Source organism: Daucus carota, chromosome 9 (genome assembly GCF_001625215.2).
Source record: "Daucus carota subsp. sativus chromosome 9, DH1 v3.0, whole genome shotgun sequence".
Taxonomy (NCBI): Eukaryota; Viridiplantae; Streptophyta; class Magnoliopsida; order Apiales; family Apiaceae; genus Daucus; species Daucus carota.
In genome coordinates this window covers 13,209,649-13,234,082 of record NC_030389.2, presented here as the reverse complement: position 1 = coordinate 13,234,082, position 24,434 = coordinate 13,209,649, and the positions used below count along the sequence as shown (strand labels likewise).

The window sequence follows — 24,434 nt, the reverse complement described above, 5'->3', positions numbered from 1 at the left end:
TTGTGGGAAGGGGAAAATTCAACTGTGACTTTTGGAAGCTGCTCCTCTTGAATTAAACAACCTCCTAACAACTTGTGGAGAGCTTAACAGAATGTTTGAGAAGAAGAAACTTAACTACAATAATTTTTCTATTTCACATCATTCAGAGGGAAGATTGATCGATCTTTGAATAATGGTTCTGGTCCTTTGGTTTCAAGAGCATACTCTGGCTATCAACTCACCCTCGCCCAAAGTGTGGAGCACATGTCAAAAAAACAAAAGCTAAATTGAGTTTCTTCGACACCCCACTAAATATCATACTGCAAAATTAAGAGGCATCAAAACTTAGCTCTATCAAACAATATTAAACCACATTAGTATATGTATTAGATCATCTATTATTCACCTGTTATGTCTGTTTTGCCCATACACCTGTTTCCTTCGCATGCACATTTTACATTATTACAAATTCTACGCGGTCCTGTTTACTTAGAAATTCGGTCTTTAATACATCCTTGTATGCCACAACTTATAAATGCATCTTGCCTATTCAAAGGGTGTAAAATAAACACAGAACAAATTTTTATTAGTTATCTTGCACGGCTACTTAGCTAAGAAAAAGATAAGAAGTCTTCCTCAAAACATGGACACATGTCATTTAAAGGGAAAATTATCAAAACTATATCCACTCATAAGTTCATAAACTGAAAAAGAACACATCGACCCAACATTATTATTCACAGAGACACACGAATTTATACAGCAGTACGTGCCCATGCCTCGGACGGGATTCCACGCTAATATATCATTTTTTTAAATATATTCACATAAAATGATTCATCTTTAAATTCGATTTGCACCGGATCCTTTGAAGTTATAAGTGTGACAATCATATAGAGTTGTAACATAAGAATGTGTTTCCGTATTTGATTAATTTGACAACTTCTTAATATTTACATTTTTTAAGTTACAAAACTAGTATATATTCACTTTTTCACGGAGTTCTAATTTATCTTAAAAATGAATCTTAAGATAATTTTTTTTAGAAACCAAGATTAAAAATAGTTTTTTTTTTAAAATTCTACAAATATATTTTTTAAAATTTTACGAACATATATTAAATGATCAGTCAAATATAAATAGAAAAAGCTAATTTAAGAAAATGATTTCGTGTAGAGTAATTGGGCGCTTAGGATTAAGATGAAATATATTTCTCCCAATACAACTTGTTTCTTCCCCTCTCTTCTCCCCTTCGTCGTCGTTTACCGATAAAAAGCCCAAGCTACCAAACACACAGATTGAAATTTATACATACAAAACATCATCACTGTAGACTACACACACACAAACACCTTATATAAACACACACACATTCTCAGCGATCGAGATCTTCGTTGACCGTATCGAGCTTCGACAGCTACTCTTTTATGTTCACTCGCTAATCATCTCTCCTTGTTTTCTTCGTAAAGGTACGATCTTTATGCGTTTTTCAACTTTTTCACCGTTTAATTTTATATTTATGTGTTTGTATCTGTAATTAAGCTCGATTTAGTGAGGCTTTTTATTTTCACTGATTAGTTGGTTGAAAATTAGGGCTTTTGTTGTTGACTGTTGTTTTGGTATGATTGGGAGTAGGTTGAATTGTTTGTGGTTTAATTTGCGGTGTGCTTAGGGTTTTAGGTATGCACCGAGTGGGAAGTTCCGGGAACACGTCGAATTCGGTTCGTCCGCGGAAAGAGAAGAGGCTGACTTATGTGTTGAGCGATGCGGATGATACTAAGGTTGGTTGTGTTTTGGTTTTCGGTGCTTACTTTTACTTCTTTGCGTTTGAATGTGAATGCCAGGCTTATTTGAGTTTTAAAATCTTTTGGCAAGTCATCATTGGTTTACCTGTTTAATTTTGTGTAGTGGTGTTGGTTTTGTTGAGCATTTTTGAGTGTACACCAAAAGTGGTTTTCCTATGTATGTATGTGAGGGCTTCGTAGTTATCGATTCTATCGTACATGTAAACTGAAAAGGGGGCATGACGTATGCATTTTTTAACCTTATCATTTTAGTGGTACTGATAAGAGGATAGCTGCGGATTAGTTTACGTATATGAGCAGTGTGGATATAAAGAAGCAAATAACTGAAATATAAAATACTAATTAATAGCCATAAAATAAATTGTGAGACTCCCACAGAATATGTGTAACTGATAAAGTCATCTAAGGTGGGCCCGAATGCTCGATCCGCATTCCTTTTTATAAACCATGTTTTTCAAAATATAAATCTCATTTTTTTAGTCCATTACCTTCCTTGAAACTTAGATGCCGTGCAAAACCTATATTTAATCCAGTCACTTAAGTTTCTGAAATTGTTTCTTTAATCACCAAACTTTATAGCAGATTAAGATGTTTAAATATTCTTGTCTTAAGAGATTAACCTTTAAAGAGGTGGGAAAAAATTTATTGCTCATTTCAGATAGTAATCATTAAGAAACAGTAGACAAAAAAAGTTATCGCAAACTTGATCTTATTTTAGATCTTACTTGTCCATTTTACAAACCAATGCATACTTCTACTACCAAATTCGACAAAGTCGAGTCAGTTCATTAAAATCTAGGAAGAAATCGTGCCAATATTGTCAGAGATACTAAACCACCACATGACCTCATAAAATCTAGGAGGATATTTGGGATCGTTAATGCCAAACCACATTTAAAAACATTAGTAATTTAATTGGTTTTCCTCTGGTGTCTACTAGACTATATGTTCATTATTCCTGATATTAATCAATATTGTTTTGAGCAACAGATTTTTGGTAAACTATGTAAAATTGCTTACTGGAAAAGCTTTGACAGATAATTTGACACTTCATATTATGCAATTTGAACTCGGTACGTGGATGATGTTTTATGCTATCTTTTGCTCTTTTATCCAACTTGTAAAATATTTGCACTTCGGCGCTCGACGAAATTGCATCAGACCATATTAAACTTGTTACTAGTTCTTTCATGGCAAAAAAGTATAGAACACAGCACTATATTACTATGTTTAAAAATAGTTTTTTCAACAATACCTATATAAAAGAGGAATCAATATATGATTTTTATCATGTCCTTGCCATGTTTTATATGTATCTCTGTAATTACAATCTCAAATTACAGAATTTGTGACATGCACAGACAACTAAAAGAATTAAAATCTATTTATGTCTAACCTATCTCCTGGCAGTTTATCTCTGTATTATGACCAAAAAATTTCTGATTGTTTCAGTAATATTTTCTTAACACTTAACAGCTTGTTATATTTTTTGAATGTTTGTCTTTGTTTGCAGCATTGTGCGGGTATAAATTGCTTGGCTTTATTGAAGTCACCCGTACCTGATGGGCACGACTCCCTCTTCACTGGGAGCCGTGATGGCACCTTAAAGAGATGGACAATAGCTGATAATAATGCTACCTTCTCGACTACCTTTGAGTCTCATATAGACTGGGTATTGCAATTCTGAATCTTGATGAAGGCTGTATAACGTTATCTCCTATGTTATTTGACTGCGTCTTATGAGAGTAATTACTGTATCTGCTATCAAAAGAACTTTTTAAATTATCTAGGTCCTAATTAGGCGAATTAAGCATTAAGCTAAATATAGGCATACATATATATTAGATATTCTATATATATAATTTGATTGTTTCCATTAACAATTATACTAATGTAGATTAGATCATTTTGATTGAATTAAAGATTTGATCAACTTCTGTTTGTTTATTTTTAAGACTGTCACAATGAAATTTTACCACTCGGATTAAATAAGCCAAGTCAAATTATATATTAGATAAGTGTTCGATATGTATTGTTGAACTCCCAACTTCCTAGACGTTGCCTACTTAATTCGCCTACCCTTTTAAGAATTAAGTTAATCTGGACACTTATCCATTTTTGACCCCCTTTCCGCCTATGCAGCGACTTCACAACTATGGTTAATATATATATATGTATGTACGTACGTATGTATGTATGTATGTATGTGTAAACACGTAAACACATAATGGGGCGTTTATTAAATTTGTTATTATTATTGATAACAAATTATAGATTTAGCTACAGGACATGTATTCCTTGCCAGATACATGAACACAATATTTGAATGTCCTTCCATTTACTGAAAAAGTCTCATCCTTTTGTGGAACTACAGGTCAATGATGCTGTCCTTGCAGGTGGTAATACACTAGTTTCCTGCTCATCGGACACCACAGTCAAGGTCTATATAGAACTCTGTCTTTGTCTATATTAAAATCTTCAGTACTTCATCTATTAATAATATTTGGACTCCCATTTATCTGTACCAGACATGGAATTCTTTGTCAAATGGAACTTGCACCAGGACTCTTCGTCAACATTCTGATTATGTTACATGCCTTGCTGCAGCAGAAAGAAATGTAAACTCTCTCAATTTTTTTGTGCTCACCAAATGCAGGGATTGTGTTTTCCTATCAGTCTAATCTTGCAAAATAATTTTCTAGTCGTTAATGCAAGATGAAGTAAAATATATTTCGGAACATTTAATTATTGGATTATTTCATCTTTGTAGGGGAACATTGTTGCCTCCGGTGGGCTTGGTGGTGAGGTCTTCATATGGGATGTTGAAGCTGCCCTTTCTCCTGTCACCAAGTCTAGTGATACCGCGGAAGACGATTGTTCAAATGGTAACGGTGCCGGAAATTCACAACCGACTACTAGTCTAAGGACTGTCGGATCAAGTAATAGCATTTCCTTGCACACAACACAGTCACAAGGATATGTGCCTATTACTGCTAAAGGCCATAAAGAATCAGTTTATGCATTGGCAATGAATGATACCGGTAGCCTTCTTGTTTCTGGTGGAACAGAGAAGGTATATCCAAATCTTATAGAAGTCTTTATTATTTGCTTTACAAGTTTGCTGCTAAATTCCTCCTTGCTGGTTTGTGGGTTTTTATAATTTATATTGAGAGATTTAGCGTATCTATTGGTTTTGATGTTTCGTCCTTCGTGATGTCATTACATGGATATGACTTTAAAAGATTGATACTAGGATGTCGTTACATGGATCATATATGACTTTAAAAATTATATGTTTTCTTTTAGGTTGTGCGTGTTTGGGACCCCAGAAACGGTTCAAAGACCATGAAGCTGAAAGGGCATACAGATAATATTAGGGCATTGCTTTTGGATTCTACTGGCAGGTTTGTTGCACTGTTAAAATTTACCAGACCATAATTTTCTTGATGTTTTAAATATGGACTTAGCTGATTGAACTTTGTTTAATTAATTTCTGAAGTTACGGCGAAGTAGTGGCATTGTGACACGCTATAATAGGTGAAATTAAGTTTTCTGTTATTTTATGTGTTCTATTTACGAGTTCAACGTGAACACTTCTAGAAATCAATCTATTATACAGAAATAGTTAGAAAACGTATACTACGAATTAAAAGATTATTTTCATTAGACACTTATGTTGTTGTTTCTGATGCTGCTGATGTTATTGTTAGCTTGCGTTAGTAATTGCAATCATATATTGTCCAATCAATTTAAGAATTTAAGGGATTGTAAAAAATTGAACTGTTAACAGCTCTACTATTTATCTGGAAAGAGGATGATGAAACTAGAAATATTAAAAGATTGAAAATGGTTGCAAAGTGTTAAGGAACATGAGTGTCATAACAACTGGACGATTAAAGAGATAAAACATAAACAATTGAAGGAGACGTTGTATACGCAACTAACTTAGATTGTTTGTTTTTTTTATGGAGATTTAGTGTACTAAAAGCTATCGAAGTAATAGATATTTTAACAGTTCTGATGGTATGACGGTGGTTAACTTTTTAATGATTTGAGCAAACTCTACAAGTTGGTAACTGTTCTACTACTTTCTCTATGCAGGCTCTGCTTATCAGGATCATCAGATTCAATGATCAGGTAAATGACTAATGTTATCATTAGCCGCATAACTGTCAAAATTTCAATTTTATGGGTATTTAGCTTGGTTCCTTCTATTTTTCAGAAAGCTTCTTCAGATTTTAACCTTACACCATTAGGTACACAATGACTTTGGTATGTCAAGAACTTGTTAGAAATTAAGTAAGAGACGGAAGGTTTAGTACTACTTCTTCATTGAAGGCAGCTGGGTTTTGTTGCAGTTAAATTGTTATAAAGAAAACACGGAGCTTCAAGCATTCACAAAAATATACTCTTTTATGCATGTCCTTCTCCCTGTCTTTGAATTTGTCACCCCTCTAACCTCTTCTGCCAGTGAGGATTACTGACAAACAATTGTGCTGCACCACTTAACCTCCTTCGTGTCACTTATGAACCTTAACCTTAAGTGCTGTTTTGTTACTGCATCACTGCCTTTGTTTTGCCATCACTAGCCAGTGTAATAATTAAGTTCAAAGTTTAATCCAACAATCAAGTGCACCAAAATGTTCATTAACAGATTACTGTCTTAGATCAAATGTCGATTGAGAAGGGATCCAGCAATAGTCTTAACCCACCATCAGCTTCATACTAATTTGATAGGATCACAATCTTGGTACCCTCAGTTGCATGATGCCAAAATTTTTGGGCTCTATTGAGCATCGCTCTTTTCAGTTTGTCCGATCCAAAAGATCCAAACATCTCTCTTAAAAGTTGACCCAGATTTCATCAATTATCTTTCGGAACTTGTCCAAGACTACCTCTGATTTTGTCTAAAGTCTTTTGTGAGTTAAAATTTATTATTCAGCTGAGCCATGAAAGAAGGCCATGTTCGCACTAAGATATAAACAATTTGGAAGTGAGAGAGGAACTCACTGCATATCTGATATATGTTGATTTTGGCCTGCTTTTTATGAGAGCTGATCTAATATTAACTTGAGTAGGAAATAAATCTGAAATAGCAACATTGAATAAAATATTACTATTACTGTGTTAATAAGTTACTCTTATAGGCTTGCTATATTAGTCACTTTATTGTGCTCTATCACTGTAGTAGCCTTTTGCATGCACTACAAACCAAATAGCCGGGGGCAGGAGTATCTGTTTCATTCTATGTGAGAAAATTACATTGTTTCTGGTAAATTTTTGACTTAAAGCCCATTAAGGTGCGACATTTACTAAAGAACTTTTGTATAATATTGTATCTACTTATTTTCTTGTTATGTTCTTACTGGCTTTCAGAAAAGATAATTTGTACATGTGCAGTTGTGATTCTAAGATTTGAAAGTTAACATGTGAAAGTTGTCATCTGTAAGTGTTCTACACCATTGATGCGGTGCCAAAAATTAAAAGACTAGTTTGTATTTGTGTTTATGTTATTATTCAGGTATAAGGATGAATATAATTCCGTTGGAAGTTAAATATGTTAGTTAAGTATATTATTGGGCTTATTCTAGGTTCTTGGTACAGTAATGTGATGGGAGTTATTTTTTTTATTTTATTGTTTGAATCATGGTAGTGGATTAGTAAAAAAAATCATATATCGAGTACACTCTTATAGTTTTCTTGTTATCAGGAATACTTTTAGCGTTTCTATATCTGTACAAGGAGATGTACTCTTATATTTTTAAAGACTTCAACTGATCATTGAAATTAAGATTCTTCTCGTTATAGCTTGTTATATGTTCTGATCCAAACACACTCTCCGTCATCCTGCTAAGGATATTCTTGGGCAGAGGTTCTGTGTTCACATCACCCAAGCCTATTTATCGTCGTTTATAATGTAGATCCTTCTTTTTAGTTGTTTTGCTGAATTAACAATTATGTCTTCATCTGTTTACAGTCATTTAATTGACCAGCTCTTTTGTTTCTATTTTTAGACTTTGGGACCTTGGCCAGCAGCGTTGCGTGCATTCATATGCTGTGCATACAGATTCAGTTTGGGCACTTGCTAGTACCCCCACTTTCAGTCATGTTTATAGTGGTGGCAGAGATCTTTCTGTAAGTGCTGCGGAACTAATGTCTTTCTTCTTTTGTTTCTTGTATTATATTCTCTCAAAGGTTCTACAAGATATTTAAACCAATACTATTTGTATACTCAGTTGTACTTGACAGACTTGTCAACAAGAGAAAGTATCCTACTTTGCACAAAGGAACATCCCATCTTACAGTTGTCATTGCATGATGATAGTATATGGGCTGCAACTACAGATTCCTCTGTACATAGATGGCCAGCTGAGGTTCACAATCCTCAAAAGGCTTTCCAAAGGGGTGGCTCATTCTTGGCTGGAAATCTGTCATTTTCAAGGGCAAGAGCTTCATTAGAAGGGTCTACTCCTGTGAGTCATACTTAATTAAAATTTTTGCTCATTTACATACCTATATCGTCTTTTTAAGTGAAACATTAGTATAATAAGTAAAATTCTATCTAGAAAAGAAAGTAGTCAGTCCAGAATGTGCTGGGTGAAATCTTATTAATAATATCTGAAGATGGATCATCAGAGAATGATGTTAACCAATGTTTCACATCGACCTCGAGAGACTACGCATTTACTTCATGACATTAATTTTCTAGTAGAACTTATATATCCATTATAAGAACTTCTATCTGTCTTATTTTGTTGTTGCAACATTTCTTGTCTCTCTTGCTACTCTCAGCTCCAGAAAGGCGGTACAAAATTTTATTTCAATCTCTCTGCAAAATCTTGAGAATCTAGATTGACAGGACTGGAGTGCGATCTTATATATATATATAAATCTACTCTAACATACTTCTTTCTACCATATATACTATATTATTAAAGCTGAAATATTGGAAGTATGGTTGATTGTTATTTTTGTATGGTTAGTTTAGATCTAACCTTTAGATCTTTTAAAATAAACTAAGAGCAAGTCCAAGAGATGCCCTATATCATGTCCTAAGTATTTGGGGTATTTGATGGAAAAAGTTGCTCCAACAATGTCCTAGTGATGCCTTATATCACCAGGACAAGCTCCTCAAGCCCTATTTTTGAGGTACATCTCTCCTTGCCCTATTCCATATTTTATTATAAATTCTCATCAACACTCACGCTCTCTTTACTTTTATATTATGATTTAGTGATGAAAGAGAGTCTTTAATAATAAAATATTAAACATCTTGTGTGAATAAGGCACATTGTTGGAGTTCAAGTTAGTAAAATATGTCCTAACATACTAGGACATATTTTATATTATATTTAGGGCTTCAACTAAGACACTCTTGGACTTGCTCTAATGAGAACATTAGACTAGATCTGATACTAAAGAATAGTTTTAAGGTTCGAATCCCATTAGCATGTTCAAATTAAAAATTTATAATTATCAATTCTGAAGATGCAAATTGAACATGCTAATATAGTAACTTTTGTTTTAATTAAACATTATAATATATTGTTTACATTAGAATCTCATTAAAAATCATATATAAAATAAGACATATATACGAAAATAATAAAATATTGAAGAAGATCGCTCGGGTGAGGAACTAGTATGATATATATCCCTCAACAACTAAATTCAAATGCCTGCCACAACTGCATATCTATACTATACTGTAACCGGAACAGGGTATAATTTGTAGTTCGGTTGATCTTTTTTAGTATTTACTGTTGGATCTCGGGTCTTTTGAAAGCAAATCCATGACATCCGCTAGATTCAATATCAATGGATATTTTTTATTTTAAATTCATACCTTCGAAGTTCAGAGGTTCGATTTTTATCAACATCATACTAAAAGTAAATAATTTACCTGTATGATAATACTTTACTATTTAATTATACTTTCATCAGAATTATCTTTTTGTAGTTACAAAAAACTTTGTTAATATATTAAAGGATGCCCGTGCATTGCACAGGTTGTAACCTAGATATTTAAATGGTAGAAGTGCTTTATCCTGACCCTTTTTTAAAAACAAAAGAATGATAATATTGTAGGTTCCTGTATATAGAGAACCATCGCTTAGCATACCTGGGACTCGAGGAATCGTGCAACATGAAATTTTGAACAACAGAAGGCATGTTCTCACTAAGGTAAGGTGGCAGCACTAGTCTTGTTAAATTTTTAGTTCTGTAATAGAACTGTCCTCTCTGTTATTAGTTCTTCTAGTGTTTATCTAGGTCTATGTAATTCAGCTTTGGCCTGCAATGTTTCTGTAGGATACTGTTGGTTCAGTGAAGCTGTGGGAAATTACCAGAGGGGTTGTCATTGAAGACTACGGAGAGGTTTTTACTATGTCTTTACTTGATATTGTCCAGTGTATGGAGAAATGTTTTTTTAATATGATATATTCTTTTTCACAAGATTGTGTTCTACAAATATTACCTTATTTTATTTCTCTGATTATATATATCTATATCTATCTTTATAGATATATATTCCAGGTGTCTAATTTTTAAATGCCTAATATATATTTAATATATCTATTTCAGGTTTCTTTTGAGAAGAAGAAGGAAGATCTTTTTGAAATGGTGAGAAGTGGTTGTAAAGTTAAAGTGTTTTAAACTCTGTCGAACAAATTTCCAGATTTTATTTACTTTTTCCTTTCAGGTAAGTATTCCTGCATGGTTCACTGTGGATACCAGGCTTGGGAGCTTGTCTATACATTTGGATACCCCACAATGCTTCTCTGCTGAGATGTATTCTGCAGATCTTAATATTGTCGGGAAACCTGAGGATGACAAGGTACACCTGCTAATATGGTCCCTACCTTTTCCACATTTTCCTGTTGGACATTAAATTTGACATTCAGGATGTCTGTGTCTACCACTTCTAAGTATTTGATATTTTAATCCAGATAATATTTACCCTATTATTTGTTTGATTATATATAATGTCAAGCGAGGAAATATTCGTTTGTAGGCCTTTCGCTTTGTACTTCTGTTTCCACGTCACTATGAACTTAAGAGGGCACTTTTCATCACCATGATGACATTCCTAATATTGTTTTCAGAAGTTTCTAAGATAGTTCTGGAATAAAATGTCTACATCACACATAACAACAATCTGCTAGGTGTTAGAGAGTAGTATAATCTTTGCCAAATCACATAATGTTCCATGCAGAGCTTTACTGTTTGGTATCTGTTTTCAGCTGCTTTAAATTTGCTTTTACGTGTAAATTTGATTGTGTGCAAGGCATCCTCATATCATGTAAGATTTTTTTTCCTGCAAATTCATGATATTGTGGTTTCTCATTCTGTTGACAAACACATCAGATCAATTTAGCTCGGGAAACCCTTAAAGGTCTGCTAGCTCATTGGTTGAGCAAAAGAAGGAACAGATTTGGAACCAAGGCCTTGGCAAACGGTGATGTTCCTACTGGTAAGGAGATTACTTCAAGGAGCATCACCCTTTCGAAAGTCGAGGTAGATGGCAACAGTGAAAACGACTCTTTGGTGTATCCTCCATTTGAATTCTTAGCATCTTCATCTCCCTCTATTATTACCGAGGGCTCCCAAGGTGGCCCATGGAGGAAAAAGATTACAGATCTGGATGGCACAGAAGACGAAAAGGACTTCCCCTGGTGGGTTTTAGACTGTGTATTAAATAACCGTCTGCCTCCCAGGGAAAACACCAAGTAACTTCTGATCTTTATTCATTTTCTTTACCTCAGTGACCTTTAGATAAATATAGCATGACATTATGAACTACACTTTATTATATCAGGAATGCTACATATATAATGACTTGACAAGCTAATCAATAATAATGACTGCTGTAGATATAAAATACATATAAAATGTGATTCTACTATAGAATACCACGACTTATATATTATAAAATTTAACACTTATAATATGAACAAAAAATTTGTTTTTCGAAACTGGTTCTACGGTAGATTAATTCTGGTTCTACGGTAGAATGATTCTAGATAATTATTATTCTCCTGTAGAATCATGTTGGAATACTGTATAATTTTCAATGATTTTTGGAGTAAAATAATTGTATTTCTTTTTCGATTTACTAATTAAGATTTGTAATTAAATTTCACAAAAAATATAATAAATATATGTATTATATATATATTTATAGTGGTGTACTACGGAACTCCATATAAGAGGGTATGCTACGGAGTGCTACCCATATGCGTGTGTGTGTGTCTATACTTGTATCATTGTCTGTTCTGTGCTCTTTGAATATATTTGCAGTTTCTCTTTAGTTACCATTTTGATGCTGGTATTTATAACTTATTAGTATGTGGTGCTTTTCAATTTAATTATCATTGGGGAATATCATTATAACTAATATGTGATTTATATATAATTTTTACATTTTAACAGTACATCGCGTTCAGTTTTAATACTGAGTACTTTTTGTGCTACGCCAGTTATATATGGCCGCGGTAATTTTTTAGCTCATAGCATTTTTAAGGCGTGTCCTTAATTCCTATTGCTCAACTTCAACAGATGCAGCTTCTATCTACAACCTTTGGAAGGTTCAGCTGCCCAGATGCTTACACAAGGGAAACTGAGTGCGCCTCGCATATTGAGAGTACACAAAGTGAGTGTTTATTGAGTTGGACTTGAATACATCGCAAACAGTAGGAGGTCGTTCCCATAACCTTTTAGTTACGGAGAATACTACCATTAGCTGATCTTGACAAATCTTTCAAATCATTATATTATCAAGTCATAGTGGTCGGGTGTTGATATGTGGGCTACCTTTATAGTGTGTGTGTGTGTGTGTGTGTGTGTGTGTGAATGTATATAGGGAAGTTGCATGTCCGTTTTTACAACCTAGTATTTATCAAATGATACAGCTTGAAAAGAAGTGAAACAACAAATACTTTGAACCTTTATGTGGACAAAAAATTGCTCAACAATGACATGGAAACCTGTAAAGTTTCATAGCTGTTTTTGTTGGGGTTCAGTGTGTTAGTTGGACGTCTGCTTCTGAATCAACAGCAGGCGATAATGGATATTCACGTCTTAATGTCTTGCCCCAATTTATGTTGTAGGTTGTTAATTACGTGGTTGAAAAGATGGTACTCGACCAACCGTTGGATATTGTAAACCCCGAAGGAGCTAAATCTTCTGGATTACCCGGAGGACAGATACAGCATACATCTTCAGGAGGAGATGCTTCTTTTCGATCTGGTTTAAAACCCTGGCAGAAGCTGAAGCCTTCTATAGAGATCTTGTGCAATAATCAGGTAGTTAGTGACACAAGACATGGTAGTTAATATTTGTCTCAATGTCCAAGCAGCAATATTTCGTGCAATGATCACTCAATTGTTATTTTCCTTATGCTTAAGTTTTGTACTATCGGTTATGCATGGATGCACTCTTTATTGTTCTCGGTCAACCTAGAAACAGTTTTATAAGTGATGGTTGTACATAAAGTATGCTTTATGTGTAGCTATTCGTCCAATGTATGTGAGGTTTATATCACTAGGTGATTTTTTAGTGAATTGGATGTGAGCTGCATGATAGGCTCAAATTTGTTTAGGTTAGGAAAACATTTTGTATATCACTCTGTCAGCTTTGTCATTTTACGAGTGGGATGTAATCAAACCAAATTGATTGCTCTCGGAACCTTACCGAACCAAACAGAACTAAATCGAACCATGCGTGGTATTGCCCATGCTTGGTATTACCCATGCTTAACTGTTGGAATATACTCGAACTTAGTTCAAGCTCACGATACTATATCCACAAGCTGTTTGTTGAAGAAATTTTATGTTTTAGAGCAGCTTGTGTGTATTGTTTCACTCATAAATTTTGTAAACCATTAGCTCATAGATCTTAATAAGGAGTTGAAAATTGCTTAATGAAGACCTGGTAAGAACTAAGAAACTCTAAGTGGTGTTTTTCACATCATTAATTTGTTTCATATCTATCATGTTTATACTTAATCAGATCAGTTTAGGCATTATTGACGAAATCAAGTCAATCACAGTTTCTTGACGCAAAACCTTACTGTAATGTTTTTAATTTTTGTGTTTATTATGAAAGGTGTTGGGTCCTTTTCTAATTAAATATATATTTATCAAGTAAGAATTGTATGCCTTAATGGTAAATATGGACTCTCTCTAATGGCATAACTAATTTTCTTGCTTGTCATGATTCTTGCATCTCCAAAAATTGAACATCTTTCTTTTCAGGTCTTGTCTCCTGAGATGAGCTTGGCTACCGTTCGAACCTATATATGGAAGAAGTCTGATGATCTTGTGCTGAACTACAGAATAAAGCAGGGAAGATAACTCTCATAGAGTTGGGAAGGTGTGTAAAATTTAGTGCTGATTAGATATTTTGTTATAATTTCTAGTTGGTTCACATTAGGAAGGTAGTTCTTGTTCTAACATACGATTATAATACATAGCATTTATCCTCTTTATTTGCCAAGTTGTTGAACATCTTTGAGTAGTAATTTGTGCAGTACTGGAACTGAAAATTAATGGTGTTGTATGAGTTAGTAAAGTGTAAATGTGTTCGTCTATAATTTATGCTTTTGTATAATATGATTTCTGTTATTATATTGAATTTCTTACTAATATTATAATCAACTTGTTCTTGTTGCTTTTTTCGTCATGGGTCTAACAACTGAGTTATAATTTTTTTTAATAACATTTCTCGTGTATCAACTAATTTTTTGCAGGGCTGAGCTACCTTGCAAGATTTTTGGGAGTGATCCATTTTTCTGAGGTGCTTCTCATGATAAAAAGTACTTGATGCGTTGCTTGTATATCTGGCTGACAAGTTGGTTACTAGATCTAGCAGCACTAGAGGTGCTGGTCAGCAGTTGCCTAGTTAAAGATGAAAAGAATTGCATGTTGAAGTTTGGTGCTGACATGCTAGCTCTTTTTATACATGTGTGGAGTGAGTTGCATCAGTTGATCAAAGTAAGGAATGTTAACAGAGGAGTAAGAGGGATACTTTTTAGATGAGCCAAATTGGCGAGATATGATGTCGACAAGCTTTGTAGATTTGTATTATCGGGCTACTCTTCCTGTAAAATTGATGTGTTATTTATTAGATAATTATATTTTTCTGCAAATAAAACAGTTTCGGCCCTCCAAATATTTTCTCCCTCTTTCTATCTTGTTTCTTTAGGAGTTTTTCTTTCCATTGCTTGATACGTATTTTTAAGGCTCATATAAGACATGGTTTCATAACTTATTTTAAAAAATTTATACATCAAACTCTTTTCAAAAGAAAAAAGTTCAAAATAATTATCAAATTGTACTGTATGAGAGCATTAAAATACAGGAAAAGTTACAAATATATTAATTTGGATTTGATTTTTTTTATATATTAATTTAGATTTGATTTTTTTTACATGTATTTTTAGGAAGTTTGACCATATATTTAAAATTGGTAGCTTAAAATTTTTTCTTCTGAATAAAATATTTATATTATATTTTTATTTAGCTAAACAAATTATAAAAAATATTAATTTTTATTATATCGTCAAAGCACTTATAAATAGGTATACAAATTTAAAAATTGTCAAAAACATATATAAAATATATTGTATTTCTGTAGTTGTACTTATGTTTTAAGATTTATATTCTGTTTCTAAATTTTTTTTGAAATGAAATCCGTGCAACGTAATGCATGGAATGATTTAATATGTAGGGAAAATTTAGCAAATATACTGTGTTTGTAAGAAAAATTATAATTTTACTATTTTTTAACATAATTACGAATATATTGTGTAACTGAATGTAACCAAATGCATTTTTCATATTTTTATAAAAATATATTAGGTATATAAACAACGGGATGCAAGACAAACAAAAAAGACATATACGATACTTAATAATGTACCTTGAGGGTGGAAGGTAAAAAAAAAGATGATAGACTGTGTTTGGGAAAAGAAGAGAAGCCGGAGCTGATGTTAAATTTGATGAAAAGCCTTCTCTCTCTAATTTGATAGAATTTCTTAACTTTTCGACTACGGTAAAGTTGCATTTAGCTACTAGTCCTAACTCTCTAGGTGTACTTATTTTTCCACCTTTATAACCACTTACAACTTATTATGTAATGAAATATATTTTTTCAAATTATATTTGTAGTTCCAGATGCTAGTAGTTGGTAATTAAATGTATTTTTTAAAATTATAATTGTGGTTGCAGATATTATTGCTAGTAGTTGAAGATACAATTGCAAATGTAACCTCCGTGATTTTGCAAATTTTTTTTGGGGAAATGATATTTTGCAATTTTTATTGTATTTTCGCAATTTTATTTAAAAAATTACAGTATCATGGTTTTTCTTTGTTTTTCCATTTATAAGAATGAGAATACTATTTATTTTGTATCTATAAATTCTTGTTTGTATTAATAAGATTCACACTAATTCACATATTGTGCTTTTCTTATTAGATATCCGCAATACATATGCATATATTTTGGACGGAAATCATATGCAATCATAAATAAAATCTACTCCCTCCGTTTCATAATACATGTTCACTTTTGAACAAATCACATATATTAAGAAAAATTAACTTTTGTAAAAAACCTTCATTTATTATTGTATTTATTGCATTAACCAAGTATAATATGTGAGATATATTTGATCTAGGAAATATAATTTAATAATTAATAGGATGTGGTATAAACTTCATCTAGGAGATACAACTATTGACTACATTGCATTTAAAGTTGAAATGAGATAACTAATTTGAAACAATTTTTAGTTATCAAAAGTGGACATGTAATGAAACAGAGGGAGTAATTGTTTTGGAACAATCAATCACCGGCTAGTTGCATGTGCTCTAGTATTAATTTTTACCGGAAAACACATGAGCTGCTAGGCCCGCTCTTCCTCATTCGAATTCAAATTCAAAATAAGTGTCTGTATATATCACTGCCAACACCCTATTTCCCTCTCTTTATAAACCCTCAACCCCCCACTAATTCACACACACAAAAATATTTAGAATTTTAATTAAATAAAAGGGGTCAGAGCTGATAATAATTCAGGCTTTGGAGACAATTCTTTGTTGTTACCTACATTCAAAGGTTTGGCCTTTTAAGTCATTAGTCTATGATTGATTGCTTTCTTGAATTTCGTACATTTCTTGGATTCTTGAATTTGTTTTGGCAGTTGATGAAGAGGGGTTCTGTTGATGATGATGAAAGATTAAAACTTGGGCTTAAAAGACCCAAAATGAAAGATCTTCATTCTGTGTTTACTTCCCAAAGTGAAGGTAATTGCTTCCTTTCTTGTAAGGTTCAATTGTCCAAATGCGTTGCTAAATGTTTGGCCATGCTTTGATATATATTAAGGTTTGATGATTACAAATTTAATTTACATTGGGACGTGTAAAGTTTGGATTTTGAGTAGCTTTTATAAACGTTAGTGTGGGAGTGGGTCTAAAATGTATTGAAATTTGATTAAAAAAATAATTTATGTATCGAGTTATATCATTTTAAGGATTTTAAAAAAGAATGTAGATGTAGATATGGGAGTTGGGTTTTTGGTTGACACACCCTGATTGCAATAATTTTTCCAATTGAGTCTTGAGTGTTTATTTCGTTTATGAATAAATTTCTCTCTTTTTAAGAATGCCTATTTTTTTGGGGTATGTATGTGTTCTGGACTGTGATTCAGTGTAAAATACATGTGGTTTATATGCTTAGTTTGTGTGTGTTAAGTTTGCGATCAATGGAACAGGGATTGTCCCACATTATACAAAATATTGGATGAAAGGACATGCTGCTGATAGTTACTATGCTGCTCAGAAAGAAATGTTTCGAGCCAAAAGAGAAGCTATTACCATGAATTCTGATGTTACTCAATCAGTAGAAAGGAAGAAGGGCGCTGCCTGTACAGCACTTGATCTAAATGCCACAGTTGATTTGACCAAAGACAGGACTCCAGCGTGTGCTTATAACAACAACAATCTGACCTCTAGTTCTAATATCAAGATCGACAAGTTAAAAGGCTTTGGCTTTGATCTCAATGTGGAAGATGTTTCAAGTTCTGCTGATTATGACCTAGTCTGTCCTAATAAACATATTAAGCAATTAAAACTAAGAGATGATTCGGAGTGTGAGAGTACGTGTAATCCAGTGGAAGATAAAGATCCAATGAAAGTATGGAAAGAGATGAAGCAAAATGGTTTCATGTCATCTTCCCATGGAGGTATACCAATTCCAAAACCACGTGGGAGGAAAAGTAAAGCTGACGGTCTCAAAAAAAAGATGGAAATTGCCAGGAGGGAACAGGTTGATAGGTTTGCAAAGATTGCTGCTCCTAGTGGACTGCTCAATGGATTGAATCCTGGGATTATTAACCATGTAAGAAACAGCAAGCAGGTTCATTCTATAATTGAGGCTCTAGTAAGGTCTGAAAGACGTCACAATTTCCATACTGGAAACAACAAAGAGAAAATTCAGATGAAGACAGAAAGAATAGAATCAAGTGATAACCGAAGAAACCTGAACTTGTCAGGAATTGAAGGATATAATCTTTGTCAAGAAGATTGTCTGCTAAATAATGCATTAACAATCAGACAGACAAGTCACTTCCCAGTACGAGACAACAATGCCTCAAGCTTGGTACTGAACAACATTTCTAATTAAAGTAATTGTTCCTTATAATTCAATCCAATATATCAGGATATAAAACTTGCCCTAAAATCTTAATTATCTGAAACTATTGCATTGCAGGATACCAGCACTTTGTGTGATCAAGACTCGACAGACTTATCAAGCGTTTCTTCTTTATCTTTCAAAGGTCTCTCTATACCATTTAACTCTAAAATTGTGTATATATTGGTACTAAATTTGTATCGTTTGACTTGAATGAATATGTCAAAAAAATGCAAGTTAGTCTTACATTTTAAGATCATAATTAGAATATAGTATTTAGAAGTGATTGAAGTAGCATGTGAATAATTAATGACAAATTGGAGGTGTTTGACTGTCAAGTTGAGCAGTTGAATCAATTAACTGATTCTGCAGACTGCAGCATTTTCATTTTTTTAGCATAAGTTGTTAACTCCAAGTCCATGAAACCAGCACGAGTAATAAATTTTTCACTACTCTCCCTGGGATTCACAACATAGTGTAATGTGAGTCGATGGCCAACATTGATCTGAGTTGATGGCCAACATTGATGTTTAATGGATAAAAATAAAGACCACTTTCACAAGGATAAGATACACCCAACTATCAATGATTATTGAGAACCTTTAGATTGCTTATGTCTTTAATAACCAATGATTTTAATATAGATTGATCACGACACAACTTTTATAAAAGTTGAGAGATTCCCGACATTATTGTATATTGCATGAAATAAAGGTTAACTTGTAAGCTAATATATGATTTTTGTATCCACAGCTGCTAATGTAGCTTCCCAGTGGCTAGATCTTCTTCAACATGACATAAATGGTCGCCTTGGAGGTATGCTCAGCATGAAATCTTGTACTTTATTAAAGATATAAATAAAAAATTTATCATGTCAACCTTGTATTATATGCTGTAATTATTTCTTGCAGCACTACGACGCAGTAAGAAAAGAGTTCGATCTGTTATTCAAACGGAGCTCCCTCTTCTTATATCTGGAGAATTTTCTCATAATCAGGAGAATGATACTTATGTTAGGAAGATTCCCTTCTCTACTTCATCAGTGAATGCAACAGCAAACATGCACAAAGCTAAATGGAACGTGCTGTTTAATCAGATGGAAAATGCACTTTTGAGTGAAGAGAGGCAACTGGTATGTCCTTCAGAACCAGGGGCGGATCTAGGAATATTTTGTTAGGGGGCACCAAGCAAATTTTCGAAAAACACTTATATATTTTTAGTTTTTAAGGGGGGCACTTATATAATTTTGTAAAATTTAGAATGGTGAAAAAACGTCAAAAATTCTTTTAGGGGGGCGGGGCACGTATCTCCCCATGCCTCTTACTAGATCCGCCCCTGTTCAGAACTTTACTGTCTCCCTAAATTTATATACATATCTGTTCAGAAAGATCTATTAAAAATAATCCTAGTTTAATCAGCAATGTCATCTGAGACATGTAAAGAAATGGAACTTGGGCACCATTACTGTAATATATTACTCAGCTTCTTAAGTGAAGTCATTATCACTTATAATTTTGCAGTATATTGAGATATAATAAACCAAATTCATCCTATCAATACTTATAGATCTTTTGCTATATTTATTTTATTTCCATATGCAACTCATAATTGTTATATCAATGCGCCTAAAGACAGGGTCATTAACTTTTGAGTTCTGATGCTTCATTTATCGTCCTTTGCCTAGTCCATTCTAATACATTCTTGTGTTCTCTGCCCAATATTATAGGTCTTAAATCTTCTTTTCTATTTAAGTAATTCTTTCTGTGGTCCTGCACTTATCTTCAAGAAGTGTTTACTACCTAGTTATACAGTTTGCAGACATTGTTTGGAAACTAACTACTGTTGCTTAAGTAGTTCAATTCGTCTCACTTTTTATCATGGATGGGGAACCCTAAGTAGTTATCTTTATTTATTATTGTACACAGGAAAATTGGTTAAACCAAGTAAAGGAGATGCAGACACAGTGTGGCTGTGGTCTTTCCCAGCTTACTGGAAAACCTGGTATGCAGCAACTAGGGATACCGGGGACTGAATACAGGTAAATTTCAAGGAACAATCTAATCGTGTTAAAAACATGAAAGGCTTTCTAGGAATTCCGAATAGCAACATCCTCTCATCTTTGTAAAGCGAAAGCACCAAAATTACACAAAAATAAGGGTTAAGTGTCCAAAAATGGCACATCCAGGGAAGGTGGCTTATGGTTGGTACCCGCTCAAAGCGTTTTAAAACTGCTTTACAAGTGGAACACCATTTTCCACTTTTAGGAGGTACCCAATTATTATAAAAATTTAGTGTCACTGGCATGTGTTTTGCACGCATGAGTAACACGGGCGCCTTTATCAAAATTTCAAGCAATAATGCCTTAAAGATCACGTCTGGAGAATCTGACCCCAAATATCACTATATAATGTTACATCGTTTAGCGTTTATAATTTTTTTTAAAGAAAAAAAACGTTATATCGTGTTGCCTTTGCTGTTATTTTTAAGCCCAAACCCATAAGAAAAATACATACAAACCCTATAAACATTAACGCAGATGATGTAATGTTATGAGATAATATACTTTATCTAACATTGGAAGCCCAAGCCCAGATAAAATATCAATGCTACATCATGTAGTGTTTTATTCTTATAAATCCTAACGATACATGATACAGTGTTTTAATATGGTATCCAGAGCTGCGATATTTTCATAATATGATATTTAGGGCATTTCAACTCTAAATTGTGATATTAGGCCTTTTCTCTGGAGGGTTCATTGAGTTACTTGGGTGCTAAAATGGCTCACACTTCTTGGTAACCAACTGACATCACAGCATTACGTCATGGTTCATCTATAATAGCAATGAGGAAGATCATCATATCTTTCTTAGGCAGAAAACATCTCTGGGGAGACTAACTAGGTACTAATCTCACTATCTGATCATGATACTGCAGGATAGAGAATTCCGAGGACTTGGAAGGAGTTGTAGCAGTGATGGCAGCCGCGGCTGCATTTTATTCGACGTGCAACTTCTCAGTGGAAAACTTGCCCTGCTTTTGAGAATTTCAGCTGCAGCTCAACCCCTGCATATCGAGTATGAGCCAGTTTTAGATCCTGATCAAAGTGGTTCTCCTTGCATAACATCTTAGTGAAGTCTTAGAGCATGGGTGTAAACTTTGCTTTTCTATGTTCTCTAGTCATTTTTAACACTACTGTTTAAAATATCACGCCACTGGTTAACAGCTTTATTTAATTTGTCGTTAGTTTAAAAATAATTCAAAATAAAGTTGGCATCCTGCAACTCCAAAAGAATGTTAAAGAGAGTGTTTTGCCGGCGTAAACACTTTTCTTGACGTCTCGTTGGAGATGCTCTTCTATAACATTAAAAATATATTTTTTTAATTTTTTCTCTGATAAAGTAAAAAATTTAATAGCATGAGCAAAATTAGAGTTTTGTTATTTATAAAAAAAGGGTTTGTTTTGTGGATGAAAATAACTAAATTAGGTCAGAGCCTAAATACAAACATGGTTCGCATGTGATGTAAAAGGAGTTAGCTGTCCTAATTATTTTATCATTGGAACTGCTATGGGTCAAGATCTTTATATTCGATTTGAAAAATGAGATTAATTATTGTTTGATATTGTCCGGACTTGATTGTTATAAATTGAATTAAAAATCACTTTCCGCAACATAATCAATAACATGGAGTGATTAATAAAAATTGGACTAACAGTAAAACAGAAATAAAATTTGTGGCAAAATTGATTATGAACAAGAAGGGTGAAAACTTAAAATTAAAAAAAAATTAGTATTCTTCTCTATAAAATTTTTGTTTTAAACTGTTTGTTCAATATGTAGGATCACATCGTAAGTCATCCCAAAAATACTATAACTAGGATTACTGCCCGCTTCGCACGATTCTATTTTTTAATTTTTTTATTAATAAAAAATGAATAAATAATTTAAGATTTTGTTGAATTGAATAAATGTAGTGGAATTACAATGCACGGCCCTTTTTTACAACGGTTTTTCTATGGTGTGCCCATGGGCACACATTAAGCACCAAAATTTATGAAATTGGAGGGTTTCTATTGGCTTACCTTCTTTAATAATGGTGGACCCCCTGCAGTTACAACAACCACACCAATCAAAACCCTCCATTTTTATTAATGTTAGTGCTTAGCATGTGCCCATGGGCACACACTAGCCAAACCGTTTTTACAAAATGAACGGGCGTTTATTGGGCGCATAAAAACCTAGAATTTACGGTCCATCAAGTTACCATATTTTTGAGGAAGTTGCGTTATAATTCTATGGCCGTGTCTTAAAAGCTGAGTGATAGTTGTGCTTTAAACCTCCCTAGTTGAGTTAAAAGCCTCTTCCTATCTGTTCTCCCTTGGACATGGCAGCCTCCTTCCAGGGGTGTCGATGGATCGGATTTGGATCGGATCGGCCTTGATCCATATGCTGATCCGTTAAATATTTTTGGATTCGGATCCGGATCAGATTATAGCAGGATTTTTTACAACATGATCCATATCCGAATCCGTAGGATAACGGATTTTCGGATCAGAGCTCCGCTCCATGTATATTTATAAAAAAAAATAAAAAAAATTCCATTATTTGTATTTAGAATTTTCAGATGGCAAAATAATTTTGCGCAAACAAAACAAAAAATAGAGTTACACGGCCAAATTTGCACAGACTAACAATGTCACTGTATAACTAAGATGTCTTGTAACACTCTTATTAGTTAAGAGTAGACTAGCAAACTTTCTCATGTTCTGAATTTAAGTCATATATAGTAAGCTCTGTAAGTGTGTGTATTAGTTTTACTTTTATTTACTTTTATATATATTATATTAGTTAAGTAATATATATAAATATATTAATATAAATAAATAAATATATAAAGCCGGATCGGATTTTTTTCCGGATCGGATCGTATTAAATCCATATCCTATACATATCGGATTGGATTTTTTCTGAATCGGATTTTTTTCGGATCGAATATTATTTTAGGTGATCCATATCCGCTCCGTTAGCTCCTGGATCGGACCGGGTCAGACCGATCCATATTATTTTAGCTGAACTGAAAATAAATGTTTACAATATATACGTAAAGAACCTATTAGTTTATATAAAAGTCTTTCGGTAGTAAAATTAGAAAATACGTGTATAAATTTAGGATGTGCATGTAGCACCATCCTAATTTTAATACTAATTCAAAATAAATATTTTTATTGAAAATTATTTATCATATTAATATAAAATAATTTCTTTCTTTAATATAAATTTAGTTATGATATATTTCTCAACTACCCCTTTTGAAATATATAAGTTATCTAAATATTAATATTTTGTGTTAAAATTATTAACAAATTATTAATTTTTTATAAAACAAAATTGACTATTCATGCATAATTATTACACAAACACTCCTCGGCATGGCCTAGCGGCCATACCTCGGCTTTCAAATATGTATATTTTAAATATAATTATGATTTAATTTTAAAGTTGAGAATTACGTAACGTCTTACTATAGAAAAGGTAATATAAATCTTTAAAATTCAGAATCATGTAACGTCTTTCTAGAGTAAGAATAGAAAATACATATATAAATTTAGGATGGGCATGTAGCACCATCCTAATTTTATTACTTATTCAAACTTATTCAAAATAAATAATCTTATTAAAAATTATTTATCACTGATGATAAAAATAATGATTATAAATATAAAATAATTTCTTAGTTTAATATAAATTAAGTTATGATATATTTCTCAACAACCCCTTTTGAAATATATAAGTTATCTAAATATTAATATTATAAATATTAATATTATGTGTTAAAATTATTAACAAATTATTAATTTTTTATAAAACAAAATTGTCTATTCATGCATAATTATTACACAAAGACTCCTTGGCATGGATTTCAAATATGTATATTTTCAATATAATTATGATTT

General features: G+C 32.9%; 2 protein-coding genes across 4 annotated transcripts; both read left to right on the top strand.

Annotated features, from left to right (window-relative positions):
* The first annotated feature begins 1,143 nt into the window (after window positions 1-1,143).
* LOC108202715 (uncharacterized) lies at window positions 1,144-14,954 on the top strand. Of its 2 annotated transcripts, none has more exons than XM_017371235.2 (19): window positions 1,144-1,448; window positions 1,652-1,760; window positions 3,298-3,456; window positions 4,159-4,224; window positions 4,313-4,402; window positions 4,555-4,857; window positions 5,091-5,188; window positions 5,886-5,921; window positions 7,799-7,919; window positions 8,021-8,257; window positions 9,873-9,968; window positions 10,095-10,160; window positions 10,368-10,406; window positions 10,486-10,620; window positions 11,151-11,512; window positions 12,342-12,435; window positions 12,893-13,087; window positions 14,039-14,156; window positions 14,533-14,954. In XM_017371235.2, the coding sequence occupies exons 2-18, from the start codon at window positions 1,662-1,664 to the stop codon at window positions 14,135-14,137; spliced, it is 2,295 nt and encodes a 764-aa protein (XP_017226724.1). In that variant the 5' UTR covers window positions 1,144-1,448; window positions 1,652-1,661; the 3' UTR covers window positions 14,138-14,156; window positions 14,533-14,954. The 2 variants fall into 2 exon arrangements, with proteins under 2 accessions (XP_017226724.1, XP_017226725.1); XM_017371236.2 differs by having other exon boundaries at window positions 1,220-1,448; window positions 1,660-1,760.
* A 1,731-nt stretch (window positions 14,955-16,685) lies between these two features.
* On the top strand, window positions 16,686-21,720 carry LOC108201961 (uncharacterized). Of its 2 annotated transcripts, XM_017370311.2 has the most exons (8): window positions 16,686-16,903; window positions 16,989-17,091; window positions 17,559-18,445; window positions 18,557-18,623; window positions 19,232-19,294; window positions 19,390-19,610; window positions 20,404-20,516; window positions 21,416-21,720. In XM_017370311.2, the coding sequence occupies exons 2-8, from the start codon at window positions 16,992-16,994 to the stop codon at window positions 21,519-21,521; spliced, it is 1,557 nt and encodes a 518-aa protein (XP_017225800.1). In that variant the 5' UTR covers window positions 16,686-16,903; window positions 16,989-16,991; the 3' UTR covers window positions 21,522-21,720. The 2 variants fall into 2 exon arrangements, with proteins under 2 accessions (XP_017225800.1, XP_017225799.1); XM_017370310.2 differs by having other exon boundaries at window positions 16,686-17,091.
* Window positions 21,721-24,434: the final 2,714 nt, after the last annotated feature.